Genomic DNA, 24022 nt, shown 5'->3' with positions numbered 1-24022 from the left:
ATTCCCCATATGGACCGGCAGGTGGCGCAACGAATGGGACCTCCCCGGCCCCCCCAAAATAAACGAAAACCCAAGAGGAAACTCAGATTTGCTTTGGTTTTGTTTTCTCTTCTCTTGCGTGTGAGCTGTTCGTGCAAATAGTTCAGCTCCCAGCATTCCTCCGGGGAATCTCCCCCCCCTGCCCCCCCCCACAGCCCTCCCCAACCCTGCCCTCCCCTGCTGGGAGCTGCGGGCCCACAGCCGGGCAGGAAGACAGCTGAGGGCCGGCATCACAGCAGCCCCGGAGTCATGTGAGTAATTGTGGTGGGCACTGAGAGGTCGGGGGGCAGCTGGCCCCCATGCCACCCTGTTCTGGTTTATTTAGGGAGACAGGGCGCCCCCCCTCAATACCGTCCCCCAACCCCCGCTCCTTTCCCCCTGAGGTCCGCAGGAACATCTGTCTTTGAACTCCAGACTTAGCTTTTGCCTGGCTTTGCTCTGTTCCAGGGCTGGTGGTGGGGAGCAGCAGGAATTGGGGACCCCCACCCCCGTCCCTCCTCTCCCCGTTACTTAGGCTAAGTCTGTAGGAATCCTTCCAGAAGAAAGCCAGGGTTGGGATGGAGAAACTTGGCCTTGATTCTCCACCGGTTCCAGGAAAGGGGAGGAGATGGCGGAGGCCAGGCTTGGGAGGGGGGGGGAGGGGGGTTGGGCCCCCCACGGGAGGGCATCCCCCTGCCCCCGGGACTCCCCCCCTCCAGTGGGGTCCCCCTCCGGCTTTGTGCTTCTCCCATGGAAGTTGAGGATAGAGGCTGGGCGCTGTTGCTCACGCCTGTAGTACCAGCCACTCCAGAGGCTGCGATCCGAGGGTCCTCAGCCCAGGCCAGCCCAAGGAGAAGAAAGGCTGCTCATTCCAGCCCCTCCGGGGGTCCCCATGACCCAGGGCCCCCCACTCCAGCCCCCCATGACCCAGGGCCCCCCACTCCGGCCCCCCCATGACCCAGGCCCCCCACTCCAGCCCCCCATGACCCAGGCCCCCCACTCTGGCCCCCCATGACCCAGGCCCCCCACTCCGGCCCCCCATGACCCAGGGCCCCCCACTCTGGCCCCCCACTCTGGCCCCCCACTCTGGCCCCCCATGACCCAGGCCCCCCACTCCGGCCCCCCATGACCCAGGCCCCCCACTCTGGCCCCCCATGACCCAGGCCCCCCACTCTGGCCCCCCCATGACCCAGGCCCCCCACTCCGGCCCCCCATGACCCAGGCCCCCCACTCTGGCCCCCCATGACCCAGGCCCCCCACTCTGGCCCCCCATGACCCAGGCCCCCCACTCCGGCCCCCCATGACCCAGGCCCCCCACTCCGGCCCCCCATGACCCAGGCCCCCCACTCCAGCCCCCCATGACCCAGGCCCCCCACTCAGGCCCCCTGACGCCCCAGCTCCTCCGGCAGGTGGCTTGCTCTTCTCTGGGCGTCGGCGCTGCTCGGCGGGGCCGGGGGCTCCAGCCCGCAGAAGCTCTTCGGGACGGTGACGTCGCCGCGGTACCCCAAGCCGTACCCCAATAACGTCGAGACCACCACGGTCATCGAGGTGCCCCGGGGATTCCGGGTGAAGCTGGGCTTCCGGATGTTCGACGTGGAGCCGTCCGAAGCGTGTTTCTATGACTACGTCAAGGTGGCCGCTGGCTTGGGAGGGTGGACGTGGGGGGTCCCGGCTGAACCCCACTGCAAACCCCCCTCCCCACACCCCTGAAGCGGCCATGGCTCGCTCACTGCCGGGTCCGGGCTGCCCACAGGTGTTAGAGCCCCCATCTCAAGACAGCAACTGTCACCAAGCGCACGCCTGTCATCCCAGCCCCTCGGGAGGCTGAGGTGGGAGGATCCCAGATGGAGGCCAGCGCGGGCGGGAGAGTCTGTGAGACCCTGATCTCCCATAGGACACACACACACACACACACACACACACACACACACACACACACACACACACACACAGCCAGCGGGGCGCCGGTGGCTCCCGCCTGTCATCCCAGCTCCTCAGGAGGCTGAGATCCTGAGGATCGCGGTTCTAAAGCCAGCCCCGGGCAAGGAAAATCCGTGCTAAGAGGCGGCATTGGCCACCACCACAGGGAAATGGTGAAGCTTCCTTCACTCTGGCGGGATAACGGGAAGGACTTCCCAGACCTGCCCCTCATGGCCTCTTCCTCCCCCACACCCCCAGATCTCTGCGGATAAGAAGAGCCTGGGGCGGTTCTGTGGGCGCCCGGGGTCACCCCGGGGCCGCCCCCCCGGGAGGACCGAGTTCCTCTCCTTGGGGAACCGGATGCTGCTCACCTTCCACACCGACTTCTCCAACGAGGAGAACGGGACGGCCATGTTCTACAAGGGATTCCTGGCCTACTACCAGGCCGTGGGTGAGCGCCCGGGGAAGTGCGCCGTGTTGAATGAGAAACGGGAGAAGGGACCCCACGGTGGCCCCTGCCTGTCATCCCCAGCTACTCAGGAGGCTGCGATCTAGAGGATCGCGGTCCAAAGTCAGCCCAGGCAGGAAAGTCCATGAGACTCTGATCTCCCATGAACCACCAGAAAACCAGAAGTGGTGCTGTGGCTCAAGTGGTAGAGCACCCGCCTGGAGCTGAAGAGCTGAGGGACAGCGCCCAGGCCCCGAGTTCAAGACCCAGTATAAGTATGAGAGAGGAGAGGCCGGCCTTTCTTCCCAGGCCTCCAGTGAGTGGCCTCCCTGACTCTAGAAATCTCTAGCATGGAATTCAATAGTCCTCTTGCCATTTTTGTTATTCTTTTTGCCAGTCCTGGGTCTTGAACTCGGGGCCTGGGCGCTGTCCCTCAGCTCTTCAGCTCCAGGCTGGCGCTCTACCACTTGAGCCCCAGCGCCACTTCCCGGTTTTCCTGTGGCTCCTGGGAGATCAGCGTCTGGCGGCCTTTCCTGGCCTCCAACTGCGATCCTCAGACCTTGGCCTCCTGCGGCGCTGGGCTGGCCAGCGGGCGCCCGGCCTCATCCGGGCATTTTCCCTTTCAGACCTGGACGAATGCACTGCGCCACACAGCCCGCTGGACGGGGCCGCGGGGCGCCCGTGCCAACATCTCTGCCACAACTACATCGGGGGGTATTTCTGTTCCTGCCGCGCGGGCTACGAGCTCCAGAAGGACGGTTCGTGCCGAGGTGAGCGATGCCTGGGGGGGGGACAGCAGGGGGGGTCCTGGGCCCCCCGAGCATTCCCGGTGACCCCCCTCGCCTGGCCTCTGTCCCTCCAGCCGAATGCAGCCGGGAGCTGCACACGGAGCCCTCGGGGTTCATCTCCAGCCTCGAGTACCCCCGGCCCTACCCCCCGGATTTGAGGTGCAACTACAGCATTCGTGTGGACAGGGGGTTCAGCCTGCACCTCAAATTCCTGGAGCCCTTCGACATCGACGACCACCAGCAAGTTCACTGCCCCTACGACCAGCTCCAGGTACGGCCCCAAATCCTCCCCTAGTGCAGTTTGGTGCCCATCCTAAGACTCGAACTCAGGACCTGAGCGCCGTCCCTCAGCTCTTCAGCTCCAGGCGGGTGCTCTACCGCTTGAGCCACAGCGCCACTTCCGGTTTTCTGAGTGATTCGTGGGAGATCAGAGTCTCACGGATTTCCCTGCCCGGGCTGGCTTTGGACCTCGATCCTCTAGATCTCAGCCTCCTGAGTGGCTGGGCTGACAGGCGGGAGCCATGGGTGCCCGGGAGACTTGGAGTCCAAACATGGCGAAGGCACCCCACACCCCTCCTCCACCTTGAGCCGCCAGGCTGATCCCCAAGGGTGTGTGCTGGCCGGGCACCGTAGCTCCCCCCTGCCATCCCAGCCGCTCAAGATCTGCGGATGTGCATAAGCCAGACCAGGCAGCAAAACTGCGTGTGACCAGACAGCAAAAAGCCAGGGGTGGTGGCGCGGCTCATGCGGTACAGCACCAGGCTTGAGCCCAAAAGCGCGTGTGCTCAGGTCCTGAGTTCAAGTCCCAGCATGGGCCTAAAGAACAATAAAAAAATCTCCACTGCTGCGTTAACACCGCCTCGTCCACGGTCAGATCTACGCGAGCGGGAAGAAGCTGGGCGAGTTCTGCGGGAAGCAGAGGCCTCCGGACCTGGACGTCAGCAGCAACGCCGTGGACGTGGTGTTCTTCACCGACGAGTCAGGGGACAGCCGGGGCTGGAAGCTGCATTACACCACCCAAAGTGAGCCAGGCGCGCTGGCAGCCAGCGGGGGGCGGGGAGGGCTCGGTCCCACCTCAGCCCCCCAAAAACATCACAGTGACATTGAAAAATCAGGCCGGGCGAGGCGGCTCCCACCTGTCATCCCAGCGACTCAGGAGGCTGAGGCTGGAGGATCGCAGTTGGAGGCCAGCCCAGGCAGGAAAGTCTGGGAGACTCTGATCTCCCAGACACCAGCAGAAAACCGGAAGTGGCACTGTGGCTCAAGGGGTAGAGCGCCAGGCTGGAGCTGAAGAGCTGAGGGACGGCGCCCAGGCCCCGAGTTCAAGACTGACAACAACAACAACAATAATAATAATGATGATGACAGAATAAATATTTAAAATCCAGGCTGGCCAGCCGTGAGGAATGCTGGGGTGGGGGAAGGAAGGTGGTCCCACAAAAAGCTTGTTTTCTGGGTCCCCCCAATAGCCGTCAAGTGCCCCCAACCCAAGGCCCTGGATGAGTTCACCATCATCGAGAAGCTGAAGTCGCTGTATGAGTACCGGGACTACTTCGTGGCCACCTGCAAGGAAGGCTACCAGCTGGTGAAGGTGAGAGGCGCCCTGAGCCCCCCCAGCTCCCGGCCCCCCCATCCCGCGAGGAGCTCCACAGGCAGAGACCCCCTAAATCTCCCCAGTCCTAACGAACATTGGTTGAGCTGGAAGAGACAACTGGTCAACCAGCTCCTCAACTTGACTACACTCTAGAAACCTTGTTGTTGTGGGGGGTGTGTGTGTGTGTGTGTGTTTGTGTCGGTTGTGGGGCTTGAACTCTGGGCCTGGGCGCTGTCCCTCCGCTCTTCAGCTCAAGGCTGCCGCTCTACCACTTGAGCCACAGCGCCACTTCTGGTTTTCTGGTGGTTCATGGGAGATCAGAGTCTCATGGAGTTTCCTGCCCAGGCTGGCTTTGAACCAGAATTCTCAGAACTTTAGGAACTAATGTTGAATGCTAGAAAATAAGTCGTTCAAGTAGAGGGCCTACCTCGCAAGCCTGAGGCCCCAGGTTCAAATTCCACCACCACCCAACTAAGAAGCTATCTCTGGCCAGTGCTCGAAGGTCTTGGATCCAAACGGGCTTGCTTTACATAACCCCGGGGTTATGTGAAAATAACTCAGGTGCGGGGCGCGGTGGCTCCCGCCTGTCATCCCGGCTACTCAGGAGGCTGAGATCTGGGGATCATGGTTCAAAGCCAGCCCAGGCAGGAAAGGCCCTGAGACTCTGATCTCCAGTGAACCAGCAAAATGCTAGAAGTGGCGCTGTGGCTCAAGTGGTAGAGCACCAGCCTTGAGTGAAAAAGCTCAGGGACAGCGCCCAGGACATAGATTCAAGCCTAGGGCAGATGGAAGGAAGGAAGGAAGGAAGGAAGGAGGGAGGGAGGGAGGGAGGGAGGGAGGGAGGGAGGAAAGGAGGGAGGGAGGGAGGGAGGGAAGCCCAGGCCCTCGGCGCTGTCTCCATTTGAGATGAGTCTTCCCTGGAGCTGGCTTCGAGCCTGGATCCTCCGCTCTCGGCCTCCTGAGTGGCTGGGATGGCAGGCGTGCACCACGGCGCCCGGCCTGGGCTGTGAGATGGGGACACGCTCTGTCACCTCTGCCCCTGCAGGGAGACCACGTGCTGTCTTCCTTCAGCGCCACGTGCGGACATGATGGCACGTGGGATCGAGCCATGCCCCGGTGCAAGAGTAAGTCACGATGTCGGCCCCCCTCCCCCTCCTCCCTCCTCCTCAGGGGGCCCGCGGGGAGGGAAAGAGGGTGCCCAGGTCAGCGGCACCCACAAATGCCTGCCTGCCCCTCCGTGATGTGCTCCGGAGTCTACGCAGGCGGGGCTGAACTTCCGCCCAACCCCCTGTCCACACCTCGGCCGAGTCTCGTAGCTCCCCTACACCGTCCCTGCGGCTCACAGCCCCATGTTCTCCACTAGTCAGGGACTGTGGACCGCCCCGCGCGCTGCCCAATGGGGACTTCCGCTACGTCACGGCCGAGGGAGTGAACACCTACCAGGCCCAGATCCAGTACCACTGCCGGGAGCCCTACTACGCCATGCGCACCCGGGAGGGCCGCAGCCAGGCCCAGCGGGGTAGGCCGGCGTCCCCGTCCCCTCCTGCCCGCCTTCCTCCAGGAAGGCCTCTGAGATTCCTCCCAGGCCAGCTGGGGTGGGAGGAAGGGGGGAAGGGAGGGAGTAAAGTCACCCGAACGGGACCTGTAGCGCACGCCTGTCATCCCAGCCACTCAGGAGGCTGAGAGCGGAGGATCGCGCTTCAAAGCCAGACCCGAGGCGGGAAAGTCCGTGAGCCTGTGATCTCCAAGGAGATCTCACAGACACACAGACACACACGCACACACGCACGCACACACACACGCACACAGACACACACACACACACCATCTAGTATGTCTGATTTGAACCATTCACTCGGTGCTCACCCCGTGAGTGCTTTCCCAGCACCCTGAGCCTCCGCCCTCTGGCAGATCAGCATTGATTGGGGTCCCCCCCTGCTTGCAGGGGCCTACACCTGCACCGCGCAGGGCATCTGGAAGAATGAGGAGGAGGGAGAGAAAATGCCCCGCTGTCTGCCAGGTATGGAGGCCCTCGGGGGTCAGAGTTCATTAGAGCCTTCCAGCTTTGGGGACCTAGATGTTATGGGGGGAGGGAGAGAAAACCCCTTAACTTGAAGTGAAATAAAGAAAGGAGGGGAAAGGGTAGGGTGGCTCCTGCCTGTAATCCCAGCCACTCAGGAGGCTGAGATCTGAGGATTGTGGTTGGAGGCCAAACCGGGCAGGAAAGTCCGTGAGACTCTGATCTCCCATGAACCACCAGAAAACTGGAAGTGCCACTGTGGCTCAAGGGGTAGAGCGCCCAACTTTTTTTTTTTTTGTCAGTCGTGGGACTTGAACTCAGGGCCCGGGCGCTGTCCCTCAGCTCTTCAGCTCAAGACTGGCGCTCTACCACTTGAGCCACAGCGCCACTTCTGGTTTTCTGGTGGCTCATTGGATCTAAGAATGTCATCGACTGACTTTCCTGCCTGGGCTGGCTTTGAACCGTGATCCTCAGATCTCAGCCTCCTGAGTAGCTGGGATTACAGGCGGGAGCCACCCATGCCTGGCTTTAGAATGCTAGCCTTGAGCACAAAGAGGCTCAAAGACAGTGCCCAGGCCCAGAGTTCAAGTCCCAGGACATGCAAGCAAGCAAGTAAGCCAGACAGACAGGGGCTGGGCAGGTGGCTCAGTGGTAGAGCACTCGCCTCGCATGCATGAGGCCCTGGGTTCGAGTCCTCAGCACCCCATAAGCAGAAAAGGCCAGAAGTGGCGCTGTGGCTCACGTGGTAGAGCGCCCGCCTTGAGCTGAAGAGCGGAGGGACAGCGCCCAGGCCCTGAGTTCAAGTCCCAGCAGTAGCCAAAAGGCAAAAAAGACGCAGGGAAGGCGGCGCAGGTCAGACCCACGCGGGCCGTGGTGTGTGTTGCAGTGTGCGGGAAGCCGGTGCACCCCGTGCGGGAGAAGCAGCGAATCATCGGGGGCCACACGGCCGAGCTGGGCAACTTCCCGTGGCAGGCCTACACCCACATTTACGGCCGGGGTGGGGGGGCCCTGTTGGGGGACCGCTGGGTCCTCACGGCGGCCCACACGCTGGCCCCCAAAGACTACGAGCCCCACGATGCCCACGAGCGCCCCCCGATCGACGTGTTCCTGGGCCACACCAACGAGGAGGAGATCAAGAAACTGGGGGTTCGCCGCGTGCGCCGCGTCCACGTGCACCCCGACTACCGCCAGGACCAGCCGCACAACTTCGAGGGTGACCTGGCCCTGCTGGAGCTGGAGAGCAGCGTCCCCCTCGGCCCCCACCTTCTGCCCATCTGTCTCCCCGACAACGAGACTCTGTACGACCCGGGCCTCGTGGGCTTCGTCAGCGGCTTTGGCCTCACGCGCGACAAGATCGCCTTCGACCTCAGGTTCGTGCGGCTGCCCGTGGCCCAGCGCGAGGCCTGCGAGACGTGGCTCCGGAGCAAAGGAAGCCAAGATGTCTTCTCCCACAACATGTTCTGCGCGGGGGACCCCAGGCTGAGACAGGACGCCTGTCAGGGGGACAGCGGGGGCGTGTTCGCGGCCAGGGACCACGAGGCTGACCGCTGGGTGGCCACGGGCATCGTGTCGTGGGGCATCGGCTGTGGCCGTGGCTACGGGTTCTACACCAAGCTCCTCAGCTACGTGGAGTGGATCCAGAAGGTGATGGGGGAGGAAGAGGAGGGCTGAGAGCCCCCCCCCCAAATCCACCTAGAAGGCAAACTAGAAAAAGGATCGTGGAGTGGGGGGGGGGGGGGAGAGTCTGGTGCCTCACGCCTGTAATCCCGGCCACTCAGGAAGCTGAGATGGAGGAGGAGGCCCAGGCAGGGAAATCTGTAGGACTCTTATCTCCAATAAATGACTCAGAACAAAACAAACAAAGCAGTTCTTAAGCGGTAGAGCATTAGCCTTGAGGGGAAACGCGGTACAGGGACAGCACACAGGCCCTGAGTTCAAGCCCCAGGACTGACAGGAAGGAAGGAAGGAAAGATGGAAGGAAGGAAGGAAGGAAGGAAGGAAAGGAGGGAGGGAGGGAGGGAGGGATGGAAATCTCATGTAGCCACTTGGACATAACCACTAAGAATTCATATTAAAATCATGCATACAGAATGATACTCTGTGAAATTAATTCTCTTTATTGGCTTTACTATAGTCCCATCCCCACCCCTGCCTGTTTAATTTGTTTTAAGATAGAGTCAAGCCGGGATTGGTGGCTCCCGCCTATCATCCCAGCTCCTCAGGAGGCTGAGATGTGAGGATCGAGGTTCAAGGCCAGCCCAGGCAGGAAAGTCTGTGAGACTCTGATCTCCAAGGAACCACCAGAAAAACAGAAGTGGCGCTGTGGCTCAAGTGGTAGAGCACCAGCCTTGAGCTGAAGAGCTGAAGGACAGCGCCCAGGCCCAGAGTTCAAGACCCAGGATTGACTAAAACAGAAGAGGAGGAGGAGGAGCAGGAGGAAGAAGGAGAAGGAGGAAGAGGAGGAGGAGGAGGGGGAGGAGGAAGATTTTTCAGGGTCTTTTATTGTGCCAGGGCCTGGGTGTGTGCCTCTTGGCTTTTTCACTTGTATTGCTCAAGGCTGGCACTTTGCCACTTGAATCATACCCCCACTTCCTTTTTTTGCTGGTTAATTGAAATGAACAGGCTGGCCTCAAACCACGATCCTCAGCTCTCAGCCTCCTGAGTAGCTGGGATGACAGGCGTGAGCCACGGCCCCCCGGCTCATTGCCAATTCTACTGGACCTGGGACGCCCGGCGGTGGACAGAGATTTTGTGCGACACTTTTGTCCTTGGTACTAAAGTTTGAACTCTGGGCCTCACACTTGCTAGTCAGGATCTCTTCCTGCTGGGCCAGGCCTCCAGACCCAGTTTTTGCTACTTAGCCTTGAGATAGGATCTCATTTCCTGTCTGAGCAATGAAATTCACCTAAATTAGTCTCCCTGGTGGCCGGATTTAAGAGGTGTGTACCTCCCCGTGCAGATCTTCATTGACAAGGAGGGTCTCACCAACCTTTTGATTTTTCTTGTCAGTCCTGGGGCTTGAACTCAGGGCCTGCACACTGTCCCTGAGCTTCTTTGGCTCAAGGCTACCGCTCTACCCCTTGAGCCATGACGCCATTTCCGGCTTTTTCTGTGTCTGTGGCAGTGAGGATTCGAACCCAGGGCTTCATGCATGCTGGGCGAGCACTCTACCCCTGAGCCACCTGCCCAGCCCCTCAACCTTTTATTTTATTTTTTCTCCCTGGGCTGACCTTGAACCGTGATTCCCAACAATCTCCGCCTCCCAAGTGGCCGGGATTACAGGCGGGAGCCACTGGTGCCGGTCACTTGGTTCTTAGTGACTCAGCAGACTCTTCTGTGGCTGGAATTTTCCTGGTTACATCACTGCAGTTACCCAACCGCTGAGGTCCAAGGTTGAATCTGTCCCTTTGGTTTATGGAAGGCCAAAGTCCCGTCTTGATAAACTCAAACAGGACCCCGTCATCATCTGGTTTAAAACAAGCGACCTCTGGGAAGCCACGTGTCCCAACAGGACAGAAGTCCCCTGCTCTCTTCTTCCCAGTCCTCAGCTTTCATTAGACGCCCTTTGAGATCCACAGCGCCCTAACACACACACACACACACACACACACACACACACACACACACACACACACACACACACACACACACACACCGTCCTGCGTCTCCAGGTCAGGGTGCAGCTCTGAGGTAGAGCCTTTGCTTCGCGTGAACGGCGCCCTGGGGTCCAGCCTCAGCACCCATAAAGCCAGGATTTAAAATAAGTCAAGTCCCAGACCCACACTGGTGGCTCACGCCTGGAATCCCAGCTACGCAGGGAGCTTGAGATGTAAGTTAAGGATGGAGGGTCAAAGCCGGCCCAGGCAGGGAAGCCAGTGAGACTATTTCCAATGAACCATCCAAAAGCCTGAAGTGGCGCTGTGGCTCAAGTGGTAGAGCTCCAGCCTTGAGTGAAAATGCTGAGAGACAGTGCCCAGGTCCTGAGTTCAAGACCCACGACCGACAAAACAGAGAAAGAAGCCAAACCCCTTGTGTAGCAGGCTGTTGAATACGTGTTGCTTGCTGCCCGGGTCACAATACGATGATCTTCAATGCATTCCTCTGTGGGTCTGAAGGTTTGGGGGGAGACTAAGACACAGCCATCGGGAAGGGGGTTCTGACTACGGTTTATTGCCAGGAATCGCTGGGAATGATTAGTCACAGGGAATCCCCACAAGATGTAAGGCAAGGAGACAAACACAAAACCATTCCAAGAATTGCTGCAGAACTGCACGAGAAGACAGGCCTTCCCAAGGCCCCCCAGGACCCAGCCCAAGGCCCCCCAATACAGCCCAGATCCCTTCCTCTAAGCCAGGCCGGGGTGGTGTGGACCATCCAGCGGCCTGCGTGCGGGGCACTGCGGCTCACGCCTGTAATCCCAGCCACCCAGAGGCGGCTGAGCGCTGAAGAAGGCGGGTTCGAAGCCAGCCTGGGTAGGAGCTCCCTGATCTCCAATGAAGCACCCAAACAAAAAGCCACAAAGGGGGAACTTGCGTGGCCCAAGTGGTAGAGCGCCAGCCTTGAGCAGAAAAGAAAAAGGGGCTGGGAAGGTGGCTCAGCCGCAGAGCGCTGGCCTCGCAGGCATCAGGCCCTGGGTTCGATTCCTGGGTGTCCACCTACACTGAAAAAGCCCGGAGGGGCGCTGTGGCTCAGGCGGTAGAGCGCCAGCCTTCAAACCGCGGGGCCGACGCGCTCCACCCCGCCATGCACTGATTGGTGGACATTGCTTCGATGATTTGCATGCGGCGGGGGAGGCTGGCACCTCATTGGTCGTCGCTGGTGAGTCGGTGATTTGCCTGTGAGCGGGGAGGCTGGCACCTGATTGGTCGTCAGCGGTGATGATTTGCATGCGGAGGGGGAGGCTGGCACCTCATTGGTCGTTGCTGGTGAGTCGGAGATTTGCATGTGAGCGGGGAGGCTGGCACCTGATTGGTCGTCAGCGGTGATGATTTGCATGCGGAGGGGGAGGCTGGCACCTCATTGGTCGTCGTCGGCGCCGTCGTTCTCCCGCATCGTCTCCAGGATCCAGTCGAGGTAGCGGCTGACCTTGGTGTAGACGCCGTAGGTGCCGCACTTCTTGCCCCAGGACACCAGGCCGGCCACGTAGAACCTGGGGCGGTCGTCGTCGTCGTCGTGCTGGGGGTCGCGCACGGCCAGGGCGCCGCCGCTGTCGCCCTGGCAGCTGTCCACGCCCCGGCCCCCGGCGCAGATCATGTTGTCGGTGAAGGCGTAGACGCCGCCCTGGGCGTCGGCCGCGGCCTGGCGGCAGCGCTGCGCGGGCACCACGGGCACCAGGGCCGCGCGCAGCGTCAGCGCGCGCTCCCGCCTCTCCGTGCCGCCCCAGCCCGCGATGAGGCCCACGTCCCCGGCCGACGGCGTGTAGGCCTCGGAGCGGCCCGGGAGGCAGATCGGGCCCACGCGGGGCCCCATCTGCACGGGCTCGCGGAGCTGCAGCAGCGCGATGTCGTGGTCGAAGTCGCGGCGCGCGCCGGGGTCGAGGCCGGCCTTCCAGCCCGGGTGCAGGAACACGCGGCGCGGCCGCAGCGCCTGCGCCAGGCGCAGGTCGGAGGAGCGCGCGGACGCGGAGCCCGCGAAGGCGGCGGGCGGGGCGGCGCCGTCCACCGCGTGCGCCGCCGTCAGCACCCAGCGCGCCGCCACCAGCGCGCCGCCCGCCCACGTGGCCGCGTCGCGCAGGAACACCTGCCACGGCACCTGCTCCGCCTCCGCCGCGCCGCCGCCGAAGATCCGCTGCTGCGCCTGCGCCGCCGCCGGGCCGGGCACCGCCCCGAACGGCTTCCGGGGCACCCCGCACACTGGGGGGGAGGGGACCACCGGGTGAGGAGGAGCCCGCAGGCAGCCCCCCCCCCCGCCCCACCCACAGCGGCCGCGCCTCGAACCCGGGGCCTGGCGCTGACCCCGGGCTGGTGCGCGCGGCCGCAGCTCCACGGCCAGCGCGTTGGAGAGCAGCGGCGGCTCAGGGGTAGAGCGCTCGCCTCGCACGCGCGCGCACACGCACGCACGCACACGCACACACAATGCACACATGCACGCATACAATGCACACATGCATGCACACAATGCACACATGCACGCACACACACGCGCGCACACACGCATGCACACAATGCTCACACACAATGCACACACATGCACGCACACACACACATGCGCGCACACACATACACGCGCTCACACAGTGCACACACATGCACATACACGCACATAATGCACACACGCACACACACAATGCACACACATGCGTGCACACACATGCACACACACGCACACACATGCGCGCACATGCACGCACACATCCACGCACACAATGCACACACATCCACGCACACAATGCACACATGCACGCACACAATGCACGCACATGCACCCACACAATGCACACACACTGCACACATGTGCACACACAATGCACGCACACAATGCACACACTGCACACACATGCACGCACACAATGCACACACATGTGCGCACACATGCACGCGCACACAATGCATGCACACACATGCAAGCACACGCACATGCGCGCGCACACACATGCACGCGCGCGCACAGACACGCACACACAGCACACGGACGCACACACACTCAGTCCATGCAGGAGTGACAATGCCCCCCCTGCGCCCCCATTACCTGGAACACACTCCGGCAACTCAGCGCCCAGCACCTCGTTCACCCAGCTCCCATTACCCGAGCAGCGGTACAGGCCTGAAACCACACGGGGCGCGGTCACAGGCCGCGGCTGCGGCCCCGCCTTCCATCCCCCCCCAGCTCCTTCCGCCTTCCACCTCCCCCCCCCCCCCCCGCCTTCCATCCCCCCCCTGCCCGCCTTCCCCCCCGCACCCCCCCCCTTCACTCTGGATCTGATCTGAGTGGAATCAAAGCCGCCAGAGGAAGTGGAGCCGTGGCTCAAGGGGTCGAACGCCCGGTGGGAGCCCAGCGAGAGCGTGAGGTCCTGAGTTCAAGTCTCCTTGCTGACAGGCAACAAGAAAGCAGAGAGAAAGAAGGAAGGGAGGGAGGGAGGAAGGGAAGGAGGGAAGAAGGCAGAGAAGGAAGGAAAGAAGGAGGAAGGAAGTATTGGGGGAAGGAGGGAGGAAGGAAGAGAAAGAAAATGAGGAAGGAAGGAAGAAGGGAGGGTGGAAAGAAGGGAAATGAGAAAAGATGGAAAGAGGGAGGAGGAGGAGGAGAAGAAGAGAGGAAGAAAAGGAAGAAGGGAGAGGGAAGAGGAGGAGGAGGAGGAGAAGAAGAGAGGAAGAAAAGGAAGAAGGGAGAGGAAAGAGGAGGAGGAGGAAGAAGGAAAAGAAAAGAACATGAAAAAGAGGAGGAGGGGGAAGAAGAGGGGGAGGGGAGGAGGAGGAGGGGGAGAGGAGGAGGAGGAGGGGGAGGGGAGGGGGAGGGTGGGGGAGGGAAGCTCTCAGCATTGCATCGGATCATCGCCGGGCTCCGGCGTGGCAGCAGGACTGGGATTTGAACTCAGGGCTCTGCGCTCTCCCTTGGCTTTGGCGCTCCACCTCTTGAGCCACAGCGCCACTTCTGGCTTTTTGCTGGTCCACTGGCTACACAGTCTCCCGGCCTTCCTGCCCGGGCTGGCCTCGACCCGCGATCCTCAGGCCTCGGGGCGCTGCGCCTCCCGCCCCAGGCCCCCGGGGCGGCCTCGCCTACCGGCCCCGCTGGGCTCCATGCTGTAGTAGGGCTCCTCGCACGAGTACCGCGCCACGGCGCCGAAAGACGTGTCCTTGGGCTCCACCACCCGGCCGTGCTCCAGGGACGCAGGGGGCCCGCAGTCCACGGCTGCGGGGGACAGGGCAGGGGTCACCCCGAGGCCCGGCCTGGGGACCACCAGAGGCTTCTGGAAGCCTGGACCTGCCGGCCTGCCCTCTTCCCCAATCCCTCCTTCCCTCCCTCCTTCCCTCCTTCCCTCCTTCCCTCCTTCCTTCCTTCCTTCCTTCCCTCCTTCCCTCCTTCCTTCCTTCCTTCCTTCCTTCCTTCCTTCCTTCTTTCGGTCCTCTTTTATTTATTCATTCGTTTCCTTCCTTCCTTTTTTCCTTTTCCTCCTTCCTTCCCCTCAATCCTTCCTTCCTTCGTTCCTTTCTCTTCCCTGTCTTCCCTCCCTTCATTTCTCTCTCTCTTCTCTTCCCTGGGACTTGAACTCAGGGCCACCCTCTCTCACTGGGCGTTTTCCCTCAGGGCTGGCGCTCTACCCCTTGAGCCACACCTCCACTTTCAGCATTTTGCTGCCTCCTTGGAGATAGGAGAGACTCACAGACTTTTCTGCCCTGGTTGGCTTTGAACTGCGACCCTCAACATCTCAGCTCCTGAGTCGCTGGGATTACAGGCGTGAGCCACAGCACTCGGCAGCCTCTTTGGACCAGGTCGGGGCGGGGTCTCCACCTCCTTCATGGCCAGCACCCCTCAAATACCCCGACTTACCCCCTCTCATGAGCCTAAAATGTCCCCGCGCATGCGAATGTTAACATATTGATCTTTTCTTATTTTTTTTTTCCAGTTCCCCTTGGGAGGAAAAGTCATCAAAGCGCTGGCTTTGAGGAGACACGTACGCTGACACTCCAGCTCGGGGCTGCTCCACCGCCCGTCACTTTGACAAGAAGAATAGAAAAACGTTGAGCCCACACTGCCCTGGAAACACAGGGAGGCGTCCTCAATTCATTCACAAAAAGACAAACATGAAAAAAGCAGCCACAAATGAGGTGGGTCCCACCTGGCATCCCAGCTGCTCAGGAGGCTGAGAGCTGAGGTTCACAGTTCGAGGCCAGCCCAGGGAGGAAAGGCTGTTTTTGTTTTTTGTGTGTGTGTGTGTTTCGTTTGCTTGTTTTTTGTCGGTCTGGGTCTTGAACTCAGGGCCTGAGCGCTGTCCCTCAGCTCTTCAGCTCCAGGCTGGCGCTCTACCCCTTGAGCCACAGCGCCACTTCTGGTTTTCTGGTGGTTCCTTGGAGATCAGAGTCTCACGGACTTTCCTGCCCGGGCTGGCTCTGAACTGCGATCCTCTAGATCTCAGCCTCCTGCGTAGTTAGGATGACAGGCGGGCACCACGGGAGTCTGACTAGAATAATATTTTTACCTGCACAATTTCGAATCCATCCACACAGGAGATTTTCACCACATCTTTGAACACATATTTGGCTTTTTCCGGCTCCCATATGGAGTTGGCTTTGACGTTTTTGGGACATGGGATGGCTTGGGGGGGAAAAAAAAAAAACAGAAGTGAAACTTCACTACATTACCAGGGAACACTGTCTTCTGGCTCAGTCTCAAACCTCCCACTTGGCCTCAGTTCCCAGACTAATTCTTGCTCACCGCGGGTGCTTTACCGCTTGATCCATGCCCCCAGTCCAGGTTTTTGCTGGATAAGCAGAGCCAGAAATCCCTCAGACTTTCCTACCTGGGCTGGCTTGGAACCTTGATCCTCAGATCTCCTGAGTCTCCAGGATGACAGGCAGGAGCCACCAGGGTGCCAACCACTCTACCTATACATTGTTCCAGAGCTTTCCGGACAATGGGAGGTCACTCACGGTCACCGTGATAGCGAAGCTTCCAGCCTTTGCTCTCTCCTGTGAGGTCGGTTTGAAAGATGACATCCAGAGTATTACTTCCGGTCTCGATCACCAGAGGCCCGGGAAATCCATGACCGCAGTAAGGACCGTATTGTTGTTTTCTAGACACAAACTGAGAGAGAGAGAGAGAGAGAGAGAGAGAGAGAGAGAGAGAGAGAGAGAGAGAGAGAGAGAGAGAGCTGATATTGTTAAGTGAGAACCAACTAGAAGGAAATAAAAAGGCTAAGCCGGGCTCTGTGGCTCCCGCCTGTCATCCCAGTGACTCAGGAGGCTGAGATCTGAGGATCGTGGTTCAAAGCCAGCCTGGACAGGAAAATCCATGGGCCTCGTCTCTCCCATTTACCAGCCAAAAAGCCGGAAGGGGAGCGGTGGCTCAAGTGGTGGAGCACCGGCCTTGAATGAAATAGCTCAGGGACAGTGTCCAGGCCCTGAGTTCGAGTCCTAGGACTGGCACAAAAGATCAAAGAAGTGACTCGTCCATCACCCACCACTAAATTGTCCTGGCAGCTCCCGTCGGCGTCGGCGGGCTCCACGTCAAAGTCATCTCTCCTCATGGTCACCACTACCTGGAAGCCCTCCTCCAGCTCAATCCGGTACTCACACCTGGAGTTCTCGGGGTACGGACTGGGATAATTGGGGCTCGTGATCTCCCCCTCCAGGGCTGTGAACACGTCCCCCGTGCAATTGACTAGAGAGAAAGAGAAAAGCAGGAAGAGGATATAAAGTGAGCCGTGTTCTGTTATCTCTTCTGGAGGCTGAGATGTGAGGATCTGAGTTCAAGGCCCGCCCAGGCAGGAAAGTCTGTGAGCCTCTTCTTTCTCATGGACCAACGAAGAGCTGGACGTGGAGCTGGATCTCTCAGTGGTAGAGCGCCAGCCTTGGGTGAAAACGAACAGGCCCTGAGTTCAAGTCCCAGCAATGGCGTGAAATGAATACAAAATAAAGAAAGACAAAAGGAAGTAAATGAACTTCTGGATTGGCTGTCTGTTCCCTGACTGCCATGCTTCTTTGGAGAGCTATCCCATGGGAAGAAGCCCAGTGGGTTTCCATCATCTGGGTTAAGATGGGGGCGTTCACGGTCACGAACAGCCCCAGGCATCTCCGTCCCTCCTCCGGCTACTCATGGGCCCTGGGAGCTGGGGCTGTGTGGATTGGATCTAAAGCGTCTCCTGAAATCTAAGGGGCCTGTGGTACAATTGAGAAGTGGTTCAAAACCTCCAGGGGGTGGAGCCTAGCGGGAGCAAGTTAGGCCATTGGGAGTGTGGCCTAGCAGGAGGGAGGTAGATCATCAGGAGCTTGGTCTAGCGGGAGGAAGTTAGATCATTGGGGGTGTGGCCTAGCGGGAGGAAGTTAGGTTATTGGGGGCGTGTTCTCAGGACACTTCCTTCCTTTCTTTTGCTTCTGGGCTGCGGAGGTCAGCCAGGACACACTGTACGGCCCAAGCTCAAGGCGGGGACTCACCACCAATGACCTGAGCGCCTCCCGCTAGGCCCCGCCCCTTCCTCTCCCTCTCTGTCTCTCCCTCCTGCCCCTTCCTTTTTTGCTTGCCTCTCTCTTCCTCTGTCTCTCTCCCTCTCCCTCCCTCTGTCTGTCTGTCTGTCTCTCCCCCTGCTTCCTGGCCACCCTGAGGCGCACAATTCTCTCCACCATGATGCTCTCCCTGTCCACAAGCCCCCCCCCCAATGGGATGGGCTACAACCAGGAACCCCTATCCCCGAAACCAGGATCCCGCCTTGGCTGCTGTGTCTCTCTGCTATTTCGTCGCAATCCTGGAAATCTGACAGACACAGCGACCCCTCCTCCCCTCCTGCGGCTCCCCTGGAGTTTTGGGGTAACTGGGAGCAAATGGTGGGAGAAAAAGCAGGCTTTTCTGTCCATCCCACATACCTCTGTCTTGTATATTGCTCTTTCTTGGAATCATTTGCTTTTTATATGGCTTTTTTTAATATGCTGTTATTGTTTGTTTGTTGTGCCAGTCCTGGGGCTTGAACTCAGGGCCTAGGCGCTGTCCCTGAGCTGCTTTTGCTTAAGGCGGGCGCTCTACCACTTGAGCCACAGCACCACTTCCGGTTGTATGGTGGTTCATTGGGGAGAGGAGGCTCACGGACTTTCCTGCCCGGGCTGGCCTCCAACCACGATCCTCAGATCTCAGCCTCCTGAGTCGCTGGGGTGAACGGATGCGGACCACACGGGGCTCACCTCCACAGTTCCTCATGTCATCGTACAGGAAGTATTCCGGGGGACAAGAGCAGAAGTAGCCTCCTATGAAGTTGTTGCAGAAGTGACTGCAAGGGACATCGGAAAATTCCGTGCACTCGTCCACGTCTACACGCAAAACACAGCAGAGAAAGAGAGGTTGAGGGCAAAAGACTTGAAATGAGCCCCGAACTAAAATCAGCATGAGAGTCAGGAACTACATGTAGCAAAGACTTATTGCTGGACGCTCTTCACTGAGTCAGGTGCTGTGGCTCCCGCCTGTCATCCCAGCGACTCCGGAGGCTGAGATACCCTGAGCACCTTCCCTTCCTTGCGTTCTTACGGAGATAAAAATAACTACCTCGTAGGAATGAGTTCAGCATGATGCTGCTATAACTCCAGTTACTGCCGCCAGGCTCAATTCATAGTGGATCTTAGTATGTTGCTGTTTATTATTCTACCATTTCTTACTACCATCATCATCATCATCATCATCATCATCATCACGAAGATACAATTCTATGTTGGAACCTCACAAAGACAATCCCTGGAAGGAGCCAGGTCAAATCAATATATCATGGGCATTTATCATGTTTGCGTGCGGTTGCACATGCCTGTAATCCCAGCACCTCAGAGACAAGGCGGGAGGGAATCACAGGGTTGAGCGCCAACCTGGGCTCCACAGCAAAGCCCCGTCTCACACCGACACACCATCCGCTCACTTAACGTCGTGTGTTCTATCTTTCCACTCCCGAGCTCCGCTGGACCGGTCGGTGGGTGCAGATGCGTCATGTCTTACCCACGGCCACGTAGTAAGCGGCAAATCCTGTAAATCGCTCTTCATTGGAGAAGTCCGACTTGAAGGTCACCTGGAGTTTGTTGTAGGGGACCCGGAATTCTGCCACGATGGGGGAGTCGGCACTCTTTCTGGGTCTCTGTCCACAGAGCTTTTCTTCTTGGATTCCTCCAGACAGTATCTACAGAGGAGCATTCAAAAGAAGTCAGGAAGGCCGGGCGCCAGCGCTCACGCCTGTAATCCCAGCGACTCAGGAGGCTGAGATAGGCGGATCGCAGTCCGCCCCAAAGCCACGGGTGGCAGGAAAGCCCTTGAGACTCTCATCTCCAATGAGCCAGCAAAAAGCCAGAAGTGGAGGTGTGGATCAAGTGGTAGAGCACCAGCCTTGAGCATAAAGCGGTTCGGGGATGGCGCCCAGGACCCCCTGAAGTTGCAGCCCCGCGCCTCCTCTTCCTGGGTGTATAATATACCTGCACGAAGTCATACTCGCAGTTTTCAGACAGCTCGAGGTCCAGGTGGGTGAAGTAGAGGTGAACACCGAACCCCTCGGGAACTTCTATGTGCCAGGATGTGTCCACCTCGTTGGGGTATGCCTGGGGATAGTTGGGGGACAGGATCTCTCCATACATGGGGAGTCCCGCATTCACCCAGGTGAACACAGAAAACAGAGCGATGCACCTGGCGGGGGGTGGGGGGGGAGATGGTACAATGAGCCCTTGAACCACAGCACCACTTCCCGTTTTCTGGTGGTTTATGGGAGATCAGAGTCTCCCGGGCTTTCCTGCCCAGGCTGGCTTTGAACCTCCATCTTCAGATCTCAGCTTCCTGAGTAACTAGGATGACAGGCGGGAGCCACCAGGGCCTGGCTCACGCTGCATTTTCAAGTCACAGCTGGCGCTCTACCACCTGAACCACGCCTCCAGCCTTAGGCGGGAGTTTTCAAAAGGCCCACACCCAAGCCAGGCCTTCGCTGGCTGGCACCCAGCATCCTAGCTACTCAGACATTTGAAAGTAGCTTTGGCAGGAAGGCCCAAGGGACTCCACCTCCGATTAAACCACCAAAAAGCTGGACTGGAGGCCTGGGCCAAGCAGTAGAGCACCCCGCTGTGAATGGCAAAAGTCAGGCAAGAATGAAAGGCTGTGAGTTCAAGTCCCAGTACTGGGACCCCCCTCCCCACCTCCCCACTCCCCCCCAAAAAGAGGCCTAGAACAAAGCAAGAGCCCCCCAAGATTGGAGCCCCAGTCTTGAGAAGCAGGGAAGGGAGCTGGTGAGTGATCTCGGAGCGCTGAGCACTCACCACGTTTCTAGAGAAGCGTCCATGGCTCCAGGCTGACTCCTGGCGCCTCTTGATGACCCCCCGCACCAGACACCTGCAAGGGGTTCCTCTTTGTGTCACCATCATGAGAACACGTGTCCCCCTCTCCCCCCACGCCTCCGTCCCCCTCCCAGATCTTTCTCCCCAAGGAGTCCCATCCCCCATGTTTCTCTTGTTGTCATGGCTGTGTCTGTGCTGGGGCTGGAACTGTGGGCCTGGGCGCTGTCTCTGAGCTTTTGCGCTCCAGGCGGGTGCTCTACCACTTGAGCCACAGCTCTACTTCCGGCTTTTTGCTGCGTCCTTGGAGATCAGAGTCTCACAGGCTTTCCTGCTCAGGCTGCCTTTGAACCGTGATCCTCATATGGAGCTCAGCCTCCTGAGAAGCTGGGATGACAGGCGGGAGCCACCGACTGTTTTAATTCATTACAATCACACAGCCCTGGTTTTGGGGGGGTTTCATTTTTGTTTTTTTGCCAGCCCTGGGGCTTGAACTCAGGATGTGGGCGCTGTCCCTGAGCTTCTTTGGCTCAAGGCTGGCGCTCTATCCCTTGAGCCACAGCACCACTTCCGGCTTTTTTCTGTGTCTGTGGTGCTGAGGAATCGAACCCGGGGCCTCATGCATGCGGGGCGAGCGCTCTACCACTGAGCCACCTTCCCAGCCCCGAGACAGCACTCGACTATGCTCTTTCTGGCTGCTTCTCTTGGTATCTCGGAGGCCTAAGAGAAGAATTCCCTTCTTCAGAGACAGGAGGGCGGAGGAGAGGAATGGAGGGGAGAGAGGGGAGGGAAAGAAGGAAGGGAAGGAGGAAGGGACTCTGAGAAAAGGGAAGGAACAACTGAGAAACTCTTACCATCCCATGAATCAGCGAAAAGCTGACACGGAGCTGTGGCTCAAGTGGTAGAGCACCAGCCTTGAGCAGAAAAAGCTAAGGGACAGCGCCCAGGTCCTGGGTTCAAGTTCCAGCTACCAACACGCACTAATAATAACAGCAATGCTGAAACATTCTCTTTCCAATCCTCCATCTTGGCCTCCAGCCTTGCTCTCTGAGGCTCTGGGCCTTTCCTTCGCCTTCTAGAAAGACTCTGCGCTTTATTTATCAAGCTTTTACCTTTCGCCGAGGAAGGGCCAGTACTTCAGTCCTCTCTTCCAGCCCTGGGCATGCTGAGAAGCCCCAGGGGTGGCTGGGAGAGGCGGGGCGGGGCCTGCAAGGCTCCACCCACTCTGCTGCCCCGCCTCTGTCCCCAGCTCCTTTCCCTCCAGAGAATGTGGCTGGCCAACCCCCCCCCATCCCCAGCCAACCAGTCAGCCTTGATCTTGAGTTCCCCCTGCTGTTAGAACAAGAACTTTGTGGGTGATTTTCCCCCCACACCCCCCCAAGCCTGAGATGGTTTCATCCACCAAGCCAAAAGACAGGGAATGCACGAATGGGGAATTTCACCAATTGCCCAATTCTCGTTCCTGAGCCAAGGGTGTGTGTTGAAGTTTTCCCAGAAATCTGGTGATTTGTAGTAAAGAGAGAGAGAGAGAGAGAGAGAGAGAGAGAGAGAGAGAGAGAGAGAGAGAGAGAGAGAGAGAGAGAGACAATTGATAGGAAGAGAGAAAAAGCCAAATGCGCAAAGTCCACCCCTAGCTCTGAGCTGGAGCAGATGCCTGTAATCCCAGCTACTCAGGAGGCTGAGATCTGAGGATCGCAGTTCAAAGCCAGCCTGGTCAGGAAAGTCCATGAGACTCATCTCCAAAGAACCACCAAAAAGCTGAAGTGGTGCTGTGGTTCAAGTGGCAGAGCGCTCACCTTGAGCTGAAGAGCTCGGGGACAGCGCCCAGGCCCAGAGTTCATGCCCCACGACCAACAAAAAAAAAAAGGAAACAACTACTTGTGTTCCCAGACTGTGGGGAGTTCAGAGCTGCAGGACGATGGTTGTTCGAGCCCAGGCTTTATATGAGCATAGCAACACCCTACCTTCACCAGTAGTTGAGTGTGGTGGTACATACCTATAATCCCAGCCACCGAGGAAACCTAACTCCAACGATCAAGTCCGCAGTGGTGGCTCACGCCTGTCATCCCAGCTACTCAGGAGGCTGAGGTCTGAGAATCACAGTTCAAAGTCAGCCTGGGTAGGAAAGTTCAAGACCATTATTACTGGGCTGGGAAGAGTCTCACAGACTTTCCTGCCCAGGCTGGCTTTGAACCACGATCCTCCGATCTCAGCCTCCTGAGAAGCTGGGATGACAGGCGGGAGCCACTGGTGCTCTGCTCCCATGAGACTCTTGTCTCCAATGAACCACTCAAAACTTGCTAGTGGCGCTGTGGCTCAGGTGGTAGAGCGCCAGCCTTGAGTGAAAAAGAGGCTCAGGGACAGCGCCCAGGAGTCACACACAGCTCCTCTGGCTGAGCCCGAGTGGCCTGTTTGGTCATCTTCATTACAGTGCTGAATGGGGCTCGAACTCAGGGCCTGGGCGCTGTCCCTGAGCTTCAGTGACTCAAGGCTGGCGCTCTCCCACTCTAGCCACGGCTCCACGATGGGCATTTTGCTGGTTTGGTGGAGAAGAGAGTCTCGGAGACTTCCCTGCCCGGGCTGGCTTCGAACTGCGATCCGACTCAGCGCAGATCTCAGCTTCAACTCTGCACAGGTCGAGGCCATGGACCCCAATGTCAGACGGGTCACTGGGATCCGCCAGCCAAGCTCCACCCAGGCAGGGACTCCAGGACACGCTGGACGTGGGCGGAGCCTTCGGTGGGCGGGGTCTCCAGTGGGTGGAGCCTTCGGTGGGTGGGGCCTAGGAAAGAAATTGGGTGATTTGAGGCGTGGTCCCCGAATGGGTGGGGGATTTGGTGGGTGGAGCTTAGGGAGGGACTTTCATTAGGGGCGTGGCTTTACATGGGTGGTGTCTCCAGTGGGTGGGGCTAAGAAATGTGCTTGGAGGTACGGACTTCAGTGGGTGGGTGGAGCCTAGGAAATAAATTCGGTGATTAGGGGCGTGGTCCCACAGTGGGTGGGGCCTAGGGAGGGAATTGAGTATGGCTTTATGTGGGCGGGGCTTTCAGTGGGTGGGGCCTAGGGAAGAAATTATGAGATTGGAGGCATGGCCCTCAGTGGGTGGGGCCTCCAGTGGGTGGAGCTTTAGTGGGTGGGGCCTAGGGAGACTCATGCCATTAGAGGCCAATCTTCCCATGGCTGCAGCCTTCAGTGGGTGGGGCTAGGGAAGGAATGGTGTGCTTGGGGGCGTGGCCCTTCGTGGGTGGGGCCTTCTGGGGTGTGGGCGTGGCTTTGCATGGGCGGAGCTTTCAGCGGGTGGGG

The 24022-nt window shown here is 59.1% G+C and overlaps 2 protein-coding genes across 3 annotated transcripts; one reads left to right on the top strand and one right to left on the bottom strand.

Annotated features, from left to right (window-relative positions):
* The first annotated feature begins 159 nt into the window (after window positions 1–159).
* Window positions 160–8793, top strand: LOC138835339 (complement C1r subcomponent-like). The gene is made up of 11 exons (XM_070033927.1): window positions 160–290; window positions 1428–1650; window positions 2197–2389; window positions 3013–3156; window positions 3249–3445; window positions 4049–4196; window positions 4644–4765; window positions 5814–5892; window positions 6132–6287; window positions 6714–6788; window positions 7675–8793. Coding segments are annotated over exons 1-11 (2124 nt in total). The 5' UTR covers window positions 160–288; the 3' UTR covers window positions 8460–8793.
* Window positions 8794–10935: 2142 nt separating this feature from the next.
* Window positions 10936–22808, bottom strand: LOC138835338 (calcium-dependent serine proteinase-like). 2 transcript variants are annotated; one of them, XM_070033926.1, is made up of 12 exons: window positions 22716–22808; window positions 20705–20777; window positions 19877–20084; window positions 19410–19587; window positions 18614–18739; window positions 16903–17102; window positions 16373–16526; window positions 15922–16037; window positions 15401–15479; window positions 14505–14633; window positions 13476–13550; window positions 10936–12640 (listed from the first exon to the last, which is right to left on the bottom strand). In XM_070033926.1, the coding sequence occupies exons 2-12, from the start codon at window positions 20725–20727 to the stop codon at window positions 11805–11807; spliced, it is 2124 nt and encodes a 707-aa protein (XP_069890027.1). In that variant the 5' UTR covers window positions 20728–20777; window positions 22716–22808; the 3' UTR covers window positions 10936–11804. The 2 variants fall into 2 exon arrangements, with proteins under 2 accessions (XP_069890027.1, XP_069890026.1); XM_070033925.1 differs by lacking the exon at window positions 22716–22808 and adding an exon at window positions 21832–21933.
* Between the last annotated feature and the right edge of the window lie 1214 nt (window positions 22809–24022).

Source organism: Dipodomys merriami, unplaced genomic scaffold (assembly GCF_024711535.1).
Source record: "Dipodomys merriami isolate MVZ:Mamm:240054 unplaced genomic scaffold, mDipMer1.0.p SCAF_233, whole genome shotgun sequence".
Taxonomy (NCBI): domain Eukaryota; kingdom Metazoa; phylum Chordata; class Mammalia; order Rodentia; family Heteromyidae; genus Dipodomys; species Dipodomys merriami.
This window is presented reverse-complemented; position numbering and strand designations above follow the sequence as displayed.

Bases quoted from the DNA above. Each gene is read 5' to 3' on its own strand.
- LOC138835339 (XM_070033927.1), top strand. The intron at 4,766-5,813 runs GTGAGAGGCGCC...CTGCCCCTGCAG, and splicing joins AAGGCTACCAGCTGGTGAAG to GGAGACCACGTGCTGTCTTC. The intron at 6,288-6,713 runs GTAGGCCGGCGT...CCCTGCTTGCAG, and splicing joins CCGCAGCCAGGCCCAGCGGG to GGGCCTACACCTGCACCGCG.
- LOC138835338 (XM_070033926.1), bottom strand. From the start codon at position 20,727: ATGGACGCTTCTCTAGAAACGTG. The intron at 19,588-19,876 runs GTATATTATACA...GCTCCTCTGTAG, and splicing joins GCGAGTATGACTTCGTGCAG to ATACTGTCTGGAGGAATCCA. The intron at 16,038-16,372 runs GTGAGTGACCTC...TTCCCCCCCAAG, and splicing joins GCTTCGCTATCACGGTGACC to CCATCCCATGTCCCAAAAAC.